The following is an 18798-nucleotide window of genomic DNA, read 5'->3' as shown; positions in this document are numbered from 1 at the left end:
CCTTTAGGTCCAGAGTACATGGTACAAATTGTACCCGGGGCTTGCAACTTGAATATCACAGGGAATGCAGCATCAATTGTGCCACCCACTGCAGTCACAGTGCAAACAAGACTACACACCTACCATTCTCCCCTAAGTAGGCCTAAACGCCCATAAGGCAGAGTGCATGGTATTTCAATGTAGGACATGTAAATGTTTAATGTTAAACTTGTCCTTACATTAAAAAGGCCTATTTGCTATTTGCACTGTAAAAGGTTAGGCTGGTCTATAGAAAAGCATTGGGATAAAATATTGAATTCAATAATGTCAACTCTGACTAGGAAAGAGCTACACATTTCATTCCTGTCTTTAGATTGCTGATAAATATTTTATAAAAGGTGCTTTCAAAAAGTTACGTTTTCCCTGCCTAATGCCTCTGGAGGTCCATTTGAGTGACGTCCAACTGTCACCTGACATACGTACAACTGTCACCTGACATCTGAATAACCCTCTTGATGAGGTGTGAAAACTGCTCCCCGACACAGGCCTTGAACATGGGGAGGTGTGCCGGTTCCCTCTGGCAGGATTATCATCTATGCTGTGCCCAGGAACGTGTTTAATTTCAAAGAGGCCTACTCTGCCACAACCATTTTTTAGCTGACACCTGGACAGGGCCCTCCATTGTCCTCCCAGTTATTGAGACACCAATCCCAACAGGAGAGGTGCTGCTCTCCCATCCCAAAAACTGGTTTAACCCCTTCGACGCTCATGACGAGCTGGGCTCGTCATGAGGTAGCCTCCTGCTACGCTCATGACGAGCCCAGCTCGTCATGAAACATGGGAATGAGTAAATCCCAGCGTACGGGCGGAATTCCGCCCGCACGCATGCGGTTAAAGAGACTGATTTGAGGTAAAAAGGATCACCATGGTGTCATGTGCAGTAAGGCACCCCAGAACGCTGCAAGAGTCGGTAGGGAGAACTCTGGGATTTTTTATTCCATTGGTTAAGGAGTCTCCAGGAGTTTTCCTCACCCACAGGCTGGTGCCAGGCATAAATGTGACATCCCCAGTGTAGTCCTCAGAACACTTTCTCAACCTGTGGAAGAACAGAAGAGGACTGGACCTGCTGTCTGTGACCTGAGAAGAACTGAGAAGACTGAGCCTGCTCTCCCTCTTGCGCCCAGGACAAAGATGTGGACTTCATGAGTCATAAGGATGACCTTCTGTTCAAGTTACAGGGACACAACAGGGTAGAAGAGGCATTTTTCTGAAACTGCCCAGCACATCAGTTCAAACTGGACCGTTTTGGACCTTGCTGCTCGCCTCTGCTGGAGTGAGACTTGACCCCCAGGAGCTGTTCTCAAGGTCATAGACCCTGGTCTGGTGTCAAAGTGTATTTTTCGGGGAGCCTGGGTCTTTAAAACGTTTTGGCTCCAAGGACTGCCGGAGGACCAGGACCAACCTGCCAAGCCAATATGATGAACATCCAATACCACTGGACCAAAGATTCAGGTATCCACAGCAGCAAATTCAGTTCAGTGGGGCCTCACAGAGAATGCATTATTCCTCATGGAGCCCTCTTCTGCTATACCATGCAGCATTGCCATGCTGGAGGAGTCCAAGCTCCAAAAATGTGACTGAGTATGAAGTAGGAAATCTTCCCCGGGCACAGGTGCCAGAAGAATTTGGCCTTTGAGGGCCCATCCTTCGGCAAATTGGGCAAATTGTTCGGAGCTTTCCTGACAAAAGTTAAGGCTTCAAAAAGACCTTGTCCAGTGGCTGTCGAATAACATGGAGCCCACTTCGGCCATATCATGCTGCCTTGCCCCGCTGAGCATTTTTGACTTCCATTTTATAGACACAGTCCGAAGTTGAAATTTCTGACCTGGTTAAACCTGATTTCTGATTCTGATCCGCTCTCCACAGTGTTCGGCCTTAATTTGCACCTCAGTACTGGTCAAGCACAATAGGATGACCATAGTTGGCACTTAACACGTTTGACTTTATTTTGAAAATTCAATTCTGAACTCTGTTTTCCCTTATAGAATTTTTGTCCTTTTGATGGCATTTTATTTACTAAAATGTACTCGGCTTTTCAAATTTGGTTTGGGACTTTTTATTGCCTCTAAGTTAAGTCACAGCTTCCAGGGGTCGAACTCAGGCTAATTTAGTGACTTTAAGGATTCACTTTAAGGGTTCGTCCTGACAAGGGTTGTGGCTATTACCTTCCCCCCAACTAATACCCCAATTTCGTACTCATGTCAACCCTAAACACATGAATTTAATCTGCTGCCCCTTTCTAAACAGAGGATAGTACTTTTAAAAGACAGGTATCCCTCAAAAATGCAGTACTGCGGCATTTAGTTAACCTGTATACAGAATACGTTTCTGACTAGAATGTATTTAGCCTAAATCATTAGTGAATAAACATCTTCTGATGAGATGATCACATTTCACAAGCCATCATTAAGTAGCTATAGAGTTATTTCTGAATGAACGCATTTTGAGATGCACATCTAAGACAGCAATGTCCTTAGAAAGGCTTACCATGAAGACAACACAGTAAGCAGTGTTATATGCTAGGCTAGGTTCATTCTGCGATTTTCAAGATTTACTTTTGCTGAACAATTACAATAATGTACCTTGACATAATTGAAGGTATATCTAATATATATTCTGAAAGATAGTTGGCTGTACCTGTACAAGACATATATTATTTTGTATTACATTGATTTGCTCTAGTTTGGTTTTCAGATATGTACCCTCATGTGGTAAACGAATAATTTAAATAAAAAGTCTGAATAACTTGTAATAAAAAAATATGTGTTCCCTCTTTTATTGTGAAGGAGCACATTTAGAATTGATGCTCTTTTTAGCGACCTAACCCTGTTTCGATCAGTGAATATTGAACTGAGAGAATAAGGAATTAACAGCCAGATTCATCAAGAGAAATGCGCTCGCAAAAGGGGCAGATTCTGAGAATCTGGCCCTTTGCGAGTGCAATTTTTGCATTCGGGATTCATCATCCCAAATGCAAAAATCGCTAATAAAGAATTCGCTAATATGCGAGGATTAGCATTTAAGGAATCTCTATTAGAATTCGCAATTTAGGACCGCTATTTACCACGAAGTCAAACCTCGTGGTAAATAGCGAAAACTTAGAAAAATGCATTTTAATGCATTTTTCTAAGTTGCATGTTACACACACACATGTCCTTTGGACATGTGTGTGCACAACATCAGTGTGAATTCACATTTCAGGGGTGCTACAGGGTGTCCTTTGGACACCCCTGCACCCTTGAAATCGCATCCTTATTTGCGATTAGCAAATTGCTAATCGCAAATAAGGAATAACTCCCCATTCATTCCTATGGACATGTAGGAATCGCAATATTTTTTGCAATTCCTACATGAATCCCGTTTTGCAAGTCCTTAATAGCGATTCCTTATGAATCGCTATTAAAGACTCGCAAAACGGGTCTTTGATGAATCTGGCAGCTAATGCAGGTAAAAAACTCCTTTACCAAATTTTAGGAGTAGGGTTGAAATGTTTTAGTATACAATTAATAAATGTGATGTTTTTTCAATGACGTAATTGTTAGTCAATGACTAAGGGGAAAATAGATACCAGTTTGGCTTTATATAGCTTAGTATAGTTGCATGCCACCGTATCACCATAAAAATATTGATCCACAATAATATTGCATGCAGTATATCACCTACCACCACACTGTAAAGGTAAGCATGTGTTTACTATTTTTAACTAACTTTCCACTTAATTTGATAATATGTTATTGGTCTATCATAGTGGAAGCAATCATTTTTATAAATGTATAAATGTTATTAATTGATATATCAACCACATATGGTGGTAGAGCGCCATGCACTACACATTTTTTGGCAGCACATTGTTTTGGGATATCCATGACATTAGCTGGTAACTTAAGGCATACAGAGTTCGCAAACCTTTTCTTCTGTGAACCTTTTTTTAAAACTTGCCGAAGTTTAGAAACCCTAAAAATCATGAAAAAGTTGACTGCGTGGTTTTCAAATTTTGCAACGTTTATGAACAGCAGTTTTTACACTTCACAAGATTTTGAGGAGAAAATTAAATTTCACCCGCCCCCATTGGTAATGGTAACCTCCAACTGAGACAGTGACACCCGTGAGGGACAGGACAATCATACTTACCTTGTTGTCTACCCTATTTTCTGCACATGTTGGAAAATTAGGTAACATTCCTGCTGGGTTGTCATCTCCTTGCACCCCTGAACCACCTTCCACTACCATCATGTTATGTTCAGATCGAGAAAGCCATTATTATTCAATGGACGATGGAATATGGAAGATGGAGAGTGACTGTTAGACTGATGGGCATAAGGTAGGATGAGCACTTTCCATACTCCTGAGTCAGTGCAAGCACTTCTTGTAATTTACAGAAACAGATTTTGTTTTTATTTACAAGGTTAGATTTATTTTCTCTTAACTCCTTAGAGGATTAGCGCTTCACAGCAGTAGTTTGAGGGTGGACCCTGGAAAGTGTGTGCATTATCAGGCAGTCAAATACTTTATTCGATAAATTAATATCATAAAAAGACATAGTACAATACACACGATTAATTACACAGAAACAACATCATAGACAAAAAAGTTCATTATGTTAGTGTAAATATTATACAATATAAATAGGTCTAAAAGATTTGATAAAAAATTGCAGGGACTGTAGTTCTGTAATAAAATCATAAAGTAAAAAACGGACAATCTAATTCATAAGATATCTGCAGGGATAGGTGTGGCCTTGGCAATCTTGTTCCTTATCCGAGTAGCAGCGACTAAGAAATTGGCAACATGAAATATTATTTGTGGGGTATTTAATTGTTGTAAATGCATGTGTATTATTTTATGTATGGACACTGATGCTGCAGTTCACTATTGGATTCATGTGTTTTATATCTCACTAAAATGTTGCCGTCTGACTATTTCAGGATGTTTCAGACCGTATAAGCTTGCAGAAAAAAGAGCCAGCATTCTTTGTGCCTTAGCACGCAAGCAGGGGTGTGTGCTGAGGGCACGCCCCAAACTCATGTTCCCTCTACATTACCCACAGAAGAAATGGCAATGACAATTAGATCAAATCACCTGGAGGCAGTGGCGGCTGGCATGTACCGAGGGTGGTGAGGGCCCAAAAAAAAGAAACCTATAAAAGAATAAAATAGACTTACCTTCCTGACTTGCTGCGCGACGTCCTCCTCACTCAGGTCTTCTCTCCTGGAGGCTGGCTCCAACGCGGACCCATCCAGAGCCAGCTACCCTAGCCAATCCTGATGCTGCTCTAACCAGCATGAGAGAAATGCCATGATCGGGGGGAGTGGCCTCACGTGCTCTCAAGAGCCCTGGAGGCCTGCGCTTTCTCTAACCCCGCTGCCTAAGAGGTTTAAAATGCGCATCTCTGGCTGGGGCAAGGCATCTGGCCAAAGAGACATGCACATTTCAAGCTTTAGCGCACATCTCCCTGCTGTCAATCGGCTGCAATGACCCCTCCCAGTCCTAAAACTTCGGGGCGAGTTGCTGAAAAATAAAATGTTAATAAATAAACTTTATTACCATTTTATTGTTCAGCTCTGGGGCTGGTGGACGCTCTTCTGCTCAAATGGAGGAGCTGCTCCCTGGGGTCAGCCATACTACTGCCTTAAGTTTGATTGGAAAGTGGATTACCAACACTTCCAGGGCCCAATTTCGCCTCAATTTGCCCGTGCTTGCTGGACTCACAAGTACTCTTTGATTCAGGTAATCTATTGAGCCGAAACGCTATCCCTTCCCCTCGTCATCTTCTACCTCCCTTCCTTTCTAAGTTTGTTTTAGTTACACCATTGCCCTCAGTTACTTTTGTTTTTTGCTCTCCTCTGCTGCCACCTGTTCCTAGGACTGCCCTGATACTTTTTAAGTTCCGCCATCAAGTTTTGATTTCTTTCCCTTGCATCTGCAGTTTCTATTACCATAGCGTTGTAAGCTATGTTCCCTCCAGTGCACGCGCATTCGTGCACGCGCCCTGCTTCCCACGGTGCTCTGAGTCCTTCGCTGGAGATAGTCCTTCTTTGCAAGTCCATGTCTTTTAAAAAGTCAAGTGTGTACTGGATGGGCCTGCCCCCTGCTGGGTGGCACTGCAAGGAAGACAGGAGAACCCAGCAGGAAGGGGAGGTCTGTCATGCCGGGCCTTGTCATGAGAGCCAGCTGCAAAATTAGCCTGGAGAAGATGAGCATGCAGCGGGCCTCTGAAGGATGGACTAACGCCCCTGTTTCACATTAGTCTGGGGCATTTTCTGAAGTGTGTCTCCTGCACATTATCCATCAGGTGTGGGGCGGTAAATATTTAGTAAATGTGGGCAAAGAACAGGGAATGGAACCAACATTGGTACCTCCCGCAGCATGGCAGGATGTGTATCTTTCAGGCATGCATTTTGTTAACCACAGCAGTGAAGTGTTTACTTACAGGAATATCACCTGTAGACCATATTCTAAGGCATTATTTATGTAGCACTTATACCACTAATAGGGAGAAGATGTGGCCTAATGGCTAGAGCGGTCAACCTTGAAGCTGGGGAAACAGCTTTGTATCCTGGCAGGGATGCTCAGCATCCTGTGATTCTGGGCCAATCTCCTCATGCCTAACAAAACAAATGTGTCTGTCTGTAACACAACTGGTGCTCATGTAAAAGCGCACTGATACCTTTGGGTCGAGTTCATGCTATACAAAACTCCCCAAAAAACAGAAAATATGGCGCCGAAGCGATCATACACAGCAACAATGTAGAGGGGAACATGGCCCCTGCCTTACAAATCACATGCCAAGCACCCAGGAATGGGGTAGGGAGTAGGCTCCTATCTACTCATGGGATGCTAACAGGTGACACCAGCAACAATAATTCACTGACAGCCTCTTGCAGCCTCTTATAAGTGTAGTGAGCTCAGCTAGCAATCTGCCTATTTTACTGCAAAGTGTGAGATCAGCTTTGGCTTGTACTACACTTAATTATGACGTTTAAACCTCAAAGGTGGGTGCATATGTAAATAATGTTGGTGCTGTGCGATTGACACAGATTAAAATCTGAATTTGATATACTTTGGTGAGCCCACACGCTAGTGTGAGAAAGACTCTTCCTTTGTATTTCACAGTAAACTGTATACAAAGAAAATATGGGGGTACCTCGTGCTCCATCAATGTGTCAAGCCTATGATGCCCGTAAGCGTGTGCTTGAGAAACAAATACAGGGAGAAATTTGTCAACACTAAGCGCTGGTATGCGTTGTGTTGGGTTTACGTTTTGAAAACAAATCCTGATTGGCTTTGGAAAGTGCAAAAAGTATAACAAAGTATCGCTATGAGCTACTTTGCACTACTTTGCATCAAAGGACCTTTCAATAGGCGACACACAGGTGTTTCCATGCGACCACTCATGGGTTTTGACGCAAACCCCAATCTGCTAACATTGGTAGACATGGATTTGGACCAGAAACGTACACCTCCTCGAGGCAGGTGTAATGGTAGAGAATATTTTAACACTATCCTTATTTTTCCAGTTTTGCATGTGTGCTGCACTGTTCAGCACATACACAGTGTGAGGTATTAAAGAATTCTGTTTGCTCTGAAGGGGTAGCATTCCAGTACAAAAACTATGGTTTATTGAGCGTACGCACTCTTTCACTTGCACTATGGTGCAAGGGTGTATTCGTGGGCACATGGCAATTCAAAACAGGCCAGCCCTGGGGGGCTGAAAACCAGCACCATATTTTAGTAGAAATGTATCTGTTAATCTCTCACCACAATTTTGGTTACTGTGCTTTGTTGCCATACAACCTAGTAAATCTGCTCCAGTGTGGCCCTTGGGGAACAACCTTTACAACGCAACTTTTACAACGGACTACATTTACAACAAAACTTTTACAACGCAACATCCATTACAACGCATGCATTTACAACGCAGTCATTACAACGCATGGCACTACAACGCACACCACTACAGCGCATGCCATTACAACACAGTCATTACAACGCATACCATTACAACGCATAGCATTACAACACATAGTACCCTTACACTATCCAATACTTACCCTACTGTTGCACCCCCTGGAGTTAGAATAGTAATTTTTACCCCTACACTATCCAACACTTACCTTACATGCAATGTAATGTAATGCGTTGTAATGGTATGTGTTGTAAATGTAGTATGCGTTGTAGTGGTATGCGTTGTAAAGGTAGTTTCAAAGAATTCGTTGTAATGGCATGCGTTGTAATGGTGTGCGTTGTAATGGATGTTGCGGTGTAAAAAATGCGTTGTAAAGGTAGGCGTTGTAAACATATGCGTTGTAACGTCATACATCCGTGGCCCTTATTGAAGGGTCATCTCGGAACTTTTTACCTTCCTCCTGGTATTTTTTCTGACCTGTTGTTGTTGGTTTTAAGACTCTGGTCCCTTTATCACGGCTGTCCAGTGTTAAAGTGCATGTACTCTCTATGGTAAACACGGTAAGATTGGTCTACACCTGTTTTGTGTATTTAATTTACCTATCAGTCCCATGTAAAGTGATATCTCAGATACCCAGGGACAGTAAACTTGCAGTGCTGATTGCACCACCCACTAAAGTAGCCTTTCAAATCGGTCTCAGGCCTCTGCCATTGCCGGGCCTGCACGCGCAGTTTACTGCCACTGTGACATGGCACATAAAGTGGGTTCCACGTCTGTGACTCCTCTTTTACTACATATCAGTCACCCTTAAGGTAGGCCCTAGCTAGCCCTATGTGCAAGGTAAAAGGTAGGACATGTGCCTTAGCTGTATGGCATGTCCTAGTAGTGACAAACAGCCATTTTGGGTTCTCACTACTGTGAGGCAGCCCTCTCATAGCAATGCATTGGGGACTCCAATGAGGGTATCTGGCAGGTTGTGTGCTGTAAATATGTTTCCAAGTGCCCCCCAGAACTGGTATAGACCAGGCACAGGGACCTGTGCCAGAGAGAGAACAAAAACATGTGAGGTATAATTATTGGGGCTGTGACCCCATGGAAGAGGAACTGTTTTGGTTACCTGCTTAAGCCAAAGGACTGCTGGACTAGAAGGAACCGCCGTGGGACGCTGCTGCTGACTCCTAGGGTCCTACGTGCTGGCCTGCCTGTGCCCAGCTTTGCCCTGTGTGACCTAGGGCCCAGAGTGGGGTACTTGCTAGATTCTTCCCCCTGCCTTAAGAGGGCTGAGCAACCTTGCCCTGAGGAGAGCGTTGCCCTAGGTGGTGTGGACCAAGGGGTGCTGCTGGGGCCACTAGTAGTGTGGGGAGAGGTGGGCTCATCTCGCTTACTATTGCGGGTCATGGAAAGGAGTGTGTGGAGCCCTTCATGAGTTTTGCCGCACTCATGAGGGCTGGAAAAAGTAGCCGATGGAGACTCCACTCTGTGAAGTCTGCGAGGAGAGCCTGACCTGGAGCTTGGCCAGCCATTGGAAGCAGTGCCGGAGCAGGAAGTCAGGCAAGCCTATGTGTGAGTGTTTGGGGGGCTCCCGTGTTGCTGGTGAGAGACACATGTGTGGCCCAGAAGGAGACGAAACCTCGCAGGCTCACCAGACACTGAGGAGGGTCCGAAGACTTGCGGCCTCCCTGTTGCCACGTCCCATCAATTGGCCCTGTGCAGAGGAGAATCCCCGGTGAGTGGGGCTTACAAGGCACACTGTAGGTGCCTGTCTACACTTACAGCTGTGGCACCAGATTGCGGGTAGCTGCCACGGAAGAGGAGTAGCCCCACTGAGTGGGTCCTATGAGACACACTGTTGGTGCCTGATTATAGTCACAGCTGCACTGCCGGATTACGGGCAGCTGCAATGTGGGGGCACTCCTGTTTGGAACCGAGGGTGAGTTGCCCCCCTCCTGCCCCTTTTGCGTTGCACACCTTGTGGTGGCAGCATCCGCAGCCAGGGGGCCAGTTAGGAGGCCTCGGGTTAGGAGAGCCATGAATTTGGGGCAAAGGGCATTGCTGGGAAGCCCAAGACGGGCCCCCGAGTTAAGGCCAGCCAGCCTGATGGTCACCCCTATGTTTAGGTGGGACCTGATGGGATGAGGCGCTTTGGTGTTGAGATCACCTAGGGTCCAGTTTTATCCCTAAGAGGGGCCTGCTATGTTTATGGAATATGCACTGTGCTACGGCCGATGATGTTTTGCATAGTATGCTTTTCTGAGTAATGCCATGATGCATTGCTGATGATTCTTTTCTGACCAATGTGTAGATACTAAGTGCACTACTGCCAGTAATTTCTGGTTGTTTTTATTTCACAGATAGTGTTTTCAGATGGTTATAATAGTTGCCCGATTGGCCCTGTAAATGTATATAATCCCTGTAAAATCATACCTAGTGCAGGTGACACAGTGTATATATGTGATTACGTTCTGGGGTGTTTTCTTAGTAATACAAATGCTTTTTTTATATAACCTTGTGTGGAGTTTCTTTTGTGGTCTGCCTAATGTGTCACTGCTGTGTGTGTATATTGCGCAAACGGTTTACACATTGCCTCTGGGATAAGCCTGACTGCTCATACCAAGCTACCATGGGAGTGAGCAGGGGTTATCTTCAGCATGTAACTCCCTTGCCCTGACTAGAGTGGTGGTTTCTGCCTGGCTTAGCCGCATGCCCTAGCCAACCAGACATTCCATTTCTAACAAGTGTGCATAGAACGTGTTAGTTTTTAATAACAAGACATTAATTTATATACTTTTTAAAACTAAAATGCAATATCAAGCCTCGCCATGTAATCAATGTGAATTAACATCTGGTCAGGCTCTAGAAACAACAATAGTCTGAGAACAAACTCCCTTCCCCCATTAAGCAAGTGCTTGACCATTTGTGGTAAAAAGAAAATACTTTTTGGCTTCATAAATCTTTCAAATCAATTCTCCTCCAATAAAATGTATTGGGAGGTTCATACGTTCACACACCTGTATATAACCCTGTTAGAGCAAAGGTAGAACTTGAGGCTAAGTCATGTCTATATTTGCCACGAAAATGTGATAAATACATAACGCTGTGAGAATGAAAACTGTGCAGGCGGCATCTACTGGCAATATGTAGTGCTGGCAATTTGCTTTATTAAGCTTCTTTCAAAGCTCTCACTTACCTGCAGATTAGGAGACAGAAACTTGCAGAGTAGGTTTGAGCAATGTCAAACAGTTGAATCAAATGTGGGAACTGGGGCTGCTCCCCAGGCCAATATCCAGTTTTGACCATACCCTTACTAGCAGCCTTGAGCCTCGATTCTGAGTACTTCCAATGTGTAAAAAACATGAGCAGAGAGTTAAGTTTAAATAGTTATTACCCAAGAGTACACAATTGAGCAAAATGTGGAGATAGGATCAACCACTAGGCCGCAACTGGGGTGCAGATGGATCTAATGGCATGACTGGAAGTGACAAGCTGTGGTAGTGTATCAAAATATCATTTCAAATCTCGTGCTATCACATTGCTGTGGGTAAACTATTGAGGACCAAAATACTGAGCTGGTAAGTACATATAGCTCATATAGATTTACAATTTGTAATTCTATATCATTGTACTTTCTAAGAATGCATGTATTATCAAGGTGCAAATATGTAGTGTTAAGTAAAGTAAACCGGAATCTATATATTCTTGCCTTGCTACTGTTTAGGTCCTTGTTAGAAACGGGGATTCTGGGTTGGCTGGGGCATGCGCCGAAGCCAGGCAGAAACCCCAATTTCTAGTCAGGGCGAGGGAGTTACACACTGAAGATAACCCCTGCTCACTCCTTTGGTAGCTTGGCGCTAGCAGTTAAGCTTACCCCAGAGGCAATGTGTAAAGCGTTTGCGCAACACACACACACAGCTGCAACACCCTAGGTACACCACAAAGGAGACTCCACACAAGGTTATATAAAAATAGCCTTTGTATTATTCAAAACACATTAGAGTACAATCACATATCTATACACTGTGCCCACTGGCACCAGGTAACAATTTACAGGGGGCTATATACAAGGAAGCACCAATCGGGTCGCTGCCAGAATCATCACAAAAGTACAAGTAATAAACGTAAAACAACCAGTACCTACTGGCAAGATCAGAACTTTAGCATCATCATATTAGCGTGAGACTTACGTACATTAGATCAGGCATGAACCTAATAACCGGACATTGGGCATCCTCATAAGCATAAATGCGACAACATTAGGCATCAAAATACATTATGCAACCATCATGGGGTATAAATCACATTTGGCAAGCATAAGCCTAAATACATTATGCACACTCCTATTAGAATGGGACCTCAACCCTAATCAGCAGTCCACACAGATTATCCCCATTCTCTTGTAGGACCCTTCTTGGGATGAAAACCAAGTCATGACCCTCGTTGCAGCGGCCGGTAACGGGCAGTACAGCTGTTTCCAAGTAGCCTGGCACCCTTGTACCTTTGCAGCCCCACTCTGGGACTGAAAACAGATTTTACCCCAAAACTTTGCAGCGGCCCGCAACTGCGGCGCCTCTGAGTAGCAAAAGGTCGGAGCACTCTCTGTGCTCTAAGGGCAGCCCCACTCCGGGATTCTAGGGACAGATTCTGACCCCAATGTTGGAGCATCCCGCAGTCCTGCAGGGCCGCTCAGGTAAACAGGCACGGCAATGTGCCTCTCTCGCTCCCCACGCCAGCTCCACTCACCGGCAGTCCGGGGCCTCTCGCTGCAGCCGGCATGCGGGACTCCCCTCACCACACGGGAGCCCCACTTCCTCTCAGGTGCAGTGCTGCCTGCCTCCTTTTGCCCAGTCCCCCTTCCTGTTACCAGACGTGGATGGAAAGCCCGCGAGGTTCCAGATGGCTTCCCCTAAGCAGGGGGAGGCGGAAGTGGGGCTCTCGAGGCTCTGACCAGCTGGCGCAGTAGGCCCCGCCCAGTCAGGCGTGGGCACATGTCTTCCGCTTTTGGTGCTCCTGGGCCGCGACGGTGATTCCCTTGAGGTTTCGGCGGCAATACGGGGTAGGCTCCTCTTTGTAGTAAGACGACTGCGGGGTGGGCACCCGCTTAAAGGCACAAAACGCGCGGTGGGCTACAGCTAATAAAATATGTTGAAAATGCGGGGTGGGCACCCGCTCGAAGGCACAAAACGCGGGGGTGGGCTTGCGCTAATAAAATATGCAGAAAACGCCAGAAGCACAGGGGGGAATCCCACACGCCGGGATTCCCTCGGAACACGTTGGTAGCACAGCGCTGCAGGCCACCAGCTCCTCTTCTTGTCCTGGGCAGTTAAAATATAGTGGTCACTAGGCGCTGGAAAGCTGGCAGAACTCCAGGATGTAAAGACCAGGCTGGGCAAGGTCAGCAGACCTGGGGACAGCACACTAGGCAGAACAGCAATACCTGGGAACAGTCAGGCACACCAAAGAGGCAATCCTTCCAGCGCAGCAGCCTTTAGTTGCTTCCTGGTCCAGTGAAAGGCAGAGGGGCAAAGCTGGGCGCAGGCATGCCAACACGCAGGGATCTCCAGGAGCCAGCAGCTGGGTACCGCAGCGGTTCCTCCTGGCAGAGTGTCCCCTCCACGTAAGCACAAGCATAACAACACAGCCCCTCTATTTATATTACATTTCTTCTTTGTCCGCCCCCTTCTAGAAGCCTCTGGAAGGGTCTTGCAGGTTCCAGTCCCAGCTGGCTCTGGGAGGGGTGTCAATCACTTTGTGCTGCCAAGTGCCCTAGTTCTAAGGCTGAAATTCCCTCTGGGCTACATCTTGTGGTGAAGCTTGCTCACCCCAGTAAATTGCCCATCTTGTTGAGGGTTCTCCAAAGGTTTTCCATGCACTTGCTATCTGAACTGAGCCTGTGCCAAGGTGATCTTACTGGCATTCGGGTAATTTTCTTTGAGTGCCAGTCAGGCAGTGGTTATGGGCCAAATCTGTGGTTAAAACAGTTTTTTACATTTGGTCCTGAGGGCCTAAAACACTGTTTCATTTCTTCCAGATTTACGTATAAGAGAAAACCCAATCCGAAGGAGTGGCACAAAGTAGCTGTTTAGTGAATTTAAAGATACTTGCCTTCTTTTCGGTGCGAGGAGGTCAAATGTTAAATCAAATGAAACATGCTTATTTTAGCATTTGGTAGCTTATGAAGTGCACTTGCTTGCACAGCGATTTGTTGCATGTCTATCATGCACGCAACATTGGCTGTGGTGAACAAAGATTATATTCAATCAATGAGTGGCTGTCCCTACTTAGATACACAGAATACTTTGCTATTTCCAGTGTAAAGGTTTTTTTTCCTTTTTTCAAACCTCATCCACAATTACTACCATTACCATATGGTTATTTTGCTGTTGTGTATCCCAATTCACATTAAAAACTACCATCAACCGTCCACCCATATACTAGAAAAAGTGTGGAAAGGAAAAAAGGCACCTCACGGTTGCAACACCAAGGGGGGAAAAGCTGACTGGTACTCGCCAGCACACCCCGCTTCTCATCATTGGTTACCTTCTTTCCAAAAACAGAAATGTGTGTGCAAGTTAAGAAAAAACTCGACCCAGTGAAAAAATAAACAAGAAAGAACCTAAATGTGATTCTATTTCCTAAAGATATGCCATAACAGTGCCTATGTATAAGGACCCCGTGAGAATATAAAGAAATAATTCTCACCACTTAAAAATTGGTAAAGCTTTCTTACTTATAATATCTTTTATTCCTTGTTGTAATCTTTCCCACATTAATAATTGCTCATGTGGAACCATAAATATTCATTATTAACCAACATGTTTCGTTGCTATAACAATTTTTAGCAACTTCTTCAGGGCTAGGGATCCAAATTAAATTTTTATGGGAGGTTCACATCAAACCTGAGATGGTAGTACAGAACAGAAAAGAGAGAGACACAAGAAGCAACAACCGGTAATCGCATCACACTTGATAGTGCCCTAATGTTTCACACGAATCTTTAAAAATTAGTTAAAAATTATCAGTGCCCGTAACCATCAGGTTGCGTCAAGATTGCGTACCTGCAACCTTAACACAAAGGGAAAACGCGTCAGCTGATCGCGTACCCACAGGGTGACTGCCACCAGATCTTGTCACCTGAGAAGTTTAAAAAAAAGGAGAGCAATAATGTGACCTGCACAGAAGGCCCAGATAACCGCATGGAAACCAGGTACTCATTCTCCCACGTCACACATGGATTTTAAATACATACTTCCTAACCTCTGCACACAGTTGTCAAAATACAGCCCATAGATATCAAAGAACAAAGGCCTTTCATTGCCACACATAGAGGGTGAAAATTACAGAGAACATTAGTTGCAAGTTGCATCTTTTGTAGAGGTGCCTTATTCCATGATCAAATTACTTGAGACTTCTGACGTACACAGATTGAATCCAGACTTCTGCTCCCCTTATGGTACGGGTCCCAACATGCCATAGCATAGATATGCTCCACACATGCCACAAACTGGCCAGGTCCTTGGCACTCATATCAACCATGAGCAGTTGAGTAGCTGATCCCTTCTATCTCTTCTACTCACTAATCAGTCGTCCTGTAATATGGTGACCTTCAGCTCTAGTCAATCAATTCCCAAATCCATCAATCATCCATCTTCTTCAAAGAGCAAATCAATTAAAACATTTGTATTCCACTTTTAAGTTTTTTCAGTTTTCATGTGGTTTGGGTTTTTCAAAAAGAATCTAGTGTTTGACAAGAGAAATAAAGTTCTCAGGAACAAAGTGGCAAATTACTTGTAGATGGTTTCCAAACTGATTCTCGACACACTGCAAAAAAAGAATAAAGTTTGCCAGGATTTCACTTCAAGAGCCTCAACGACTTGGTAGATGTCTGCAATTTTTGTGTCCGTATAGCTATCTCCACAGACACTAACATTCATTTTCTATTACACTGCTGAAATCCAGCAGCTTATAAATAGGCCACCACACATTTCCCAAACAGACAAATGCAATGAGACACTCTCCTACAAATCACGCAGGATGCCACTAAATCCGCTAACTGAGATGACAGATGTTTTCTGTACAGGCTCCAAAAAATTCCGAAATTCTTGTCTTCCATAGAAGATCCAAGCCCCCCCACTCACCTTCAGGAGATCAATATGAGCCACCTCCCTCGCCACCCCAGAAATCATTTATACTTTTCATCCAGCAGACATTGACTAGATCATAGCAACTCAATTGATGAACAGCTCATGGGGAAATTTGGGGTTGGCAAAATTAAATATGTTTCACCCAATCTCGCAAAGGCGAATTTTTCAAACTGCACATATCCAGAACTTAAAATATTTGTTAAATTGGACCTGTATAATTTTGTGCCATGGCCTAATCCGAAGAAGACAAAAGGTTTTTCATGACCACAGCATATACTTTTTTCAACGCATATCTATTTTTCCCTAATTGAGCAGTGTAATGTAAAATAATGACTATCAGGGTACCAGTTTACACAGTTCAATAGAGCTCATTAGCTACTCACAGTGGCATTTTATGACTTGACATTAAATCCTGACATTCCATGAAATATTAGACATTTAAATCAACAGATCAATTTCAGGTTTTATCAATACATCTCTTTCATCAATGATTACACTTTAGGACAAAAAGCTATTATTTTCTGCATTGATCAGATACAGAGATGAAAAGCAGACATCAAGGAAGAAAATCATCCTCTGCACACTGCTGCATAGACCACTATGCAGCTACCTTAGTGATCACTGAAGAAATATGCTTGATAAATTCACTTCATTGCTTCTTTTATGATTACTTATCTTGCTGCCTTTAACCATGCAGATATTTTATTAAGGTATGTTCATATTGCGGATCTAACTGCATAGGTGATGGAGTGCCTCACATAGAACAACAGATTACACAGAACTAGCCAACAGCACAGGGAGGTTGAGATTATACACCATATTTATGAGAGCCATGCGTTACGTTTGCACCACGCGAAGTCATCCATGTGTGACGCTTGCCTCTGAGTCAGATTTACATAGCCATGCAAAGCCACATTGCGTGGCTTTGAGTGGCCTCATAAATTTTGAGTAAGGCAACGCAAGGGAGGCATTCCATGGGCAATGCAATGGGTGTTCCCACCCAACTATTATGGGTTTTGATGCATTCCCAGACTTACAAATACTTGTTAAGCTGGGAATGCGTCAAAATCTTACATGTCCCCAGGGCAGGCCTAATGAGGAGAAATATGCTCTGCAGCACACATAGAAGAAGGAAAACGCCTCTTTGGATTCTTTTCATGCAAGGTGCCCTTACTGCACAAAAACAATCCTGCCTAAAACACAGGAACCCTTGTACTGTGGTGTCTAGGTGCCCGCGGTGATGCTCGGCTGCCGAAACGGCACCAGCTTAGGGGGAAAGAACTGGAATGTACCGTATATGAGAAATGTGGTGCATTCCTGCCCTTTCACTTTGACGCAGGACAGTGCACCAAGGTGACCTGCTGGGCTGCCCTATTCCAAAATAATATAAATGAGGCACCAAAGGTGCAGCGCGATAAGTGCAATTTACTAGTACACTAGAGCAAAAAACAGAAGCAAAAGTATTATAGAATCTTACCGGACAAAAGATATTGCAGGGACGGTATCTTAGCTGCCAAAAGATACTGAAGGGATGGAATCTTACCTGCCAAAATATACTGTCTATCGTGTTTCCAAGAAAGCCATCTCGTCCTTCCGTTGACACCAGCTTGGGTCCGAGGATTGTCATGAACTCATCAAAATCAACTTGGCCATCCCCTGGAATGAAAGAAACAATAAAAATGACGCATTGATCCCTTGTTATGCACAAACAGGCCATGTTTATGGCTCTGGCATGGTCATTTTATGACCAACAGCAGCTGTGCATTTAAGTCTGATACCTGGCTTTTGTTTCTTGAAATTGTACAGCATGAAACCCATGGTGTTTGCTCTTATTACAGCTGACGCTGTAACTTTCCAATTTGGCGGCAATGGTACTTGCGCCAATTCCGTATCACAGGTTTAACAAATAAATGGGCTTTATACATGCACAAACCCCTCCAAGTAACACCAGGAAGAATTTGCACAGACCATGCATCATTTTTAACAACAAGAGTAAAATCCATTGCAGAGACAATTTCTGCATTTAAATCTCCAATTTAAGTGGGAAAACAGAATTTGGTGCACAAAAGCATGGGAGAATAGTGCTGCATATGTAAAAAAGAAATGTCAGAGCTGCGTCAAATTTGGCATCGCCGAGCTCTGAAATTTCCAAAACGCAGAAATGTGCCTTATTTACAATAATATGGCGCACCCCTATTTTTTTCCCTGGTGTTGGCACTAAAATTAGCTGTCTAGTCCCAATGCAGGAACCAGTGTACCTTACTGCAAGGGTTCCTCTGTTGCAGGGGAGGATTGTTTATGTGCAGGAAGGTGTGCCTTCCTGCACACAAAAAAACCCCAAAATGATGATTTGTTACTTTTATGTGTGCTGCAGAATGCAGCACACATAGAAGTAGCTAATCGTCATTATTTGGTGATTGTTAATGTGCAGGAAGGGACATCTTCCTGCACATAAACAATCACTCATGTTATTTTGCTCTTTCTGTGTGTGCTGCATAATGAAGCAAACATAGAAAAAGCAAAACAAGGAGAAATACTAGTATTTCACCTTGTATCACCATTCTACCGCCTGCTCTTGCATGGCGTTAGTTTTTAGCGCTGCCTTCCGATTTACTGATCATTGTAAATCTGGGGCAGCGTCAAAAAGCAATGGGTGTTGTGGTGAAACGTCACAGCAGCAACTATTGCACGCCCCTTTCATGCAGATATCCGCGT

The 18798-nt window shown here is 44.2% G+C and overlaps 1 protein-coding gene across 1 annotated transcript in view; it reads right to left on the bottom strand.

Moving 5' to 3' along the window:
- Positions 1-18798, bottom strand: part of CALN1 (calneuron 1) — a 1178007-nt gene that overhangs the window by 586359 nt on the left and 572850 nt on the right. The window contains exon 3 of the mRNA XM_078683547.1: positions 17627-17739. Coding sequence (XP_078539673.1) covers positions 17627-17739 — 113 coding nt within the window. The remainder of the gene's footprint in view (positions 1-17626; positions 17740-18798) is intronic.

The sequence above is a fragment of the Lissotriton helveticus genome, chromosome 3_1 (genome assembly GCF_964261635.1).
Source record: "Lissotriton helveticus chromosome 3_1, aLisHel1.1, whole genome shotgun sequence".
NCBI lineage: Eukaryota > Metazoa > Chordata > Amphibia > Caudata > Salamandridae > Lissotriton > Lissotriton helveticus.
Note: the sequence above shows the minus strand (reverse complement) of the source record. Positions and strands in the feature narration are given on the sequence as shown.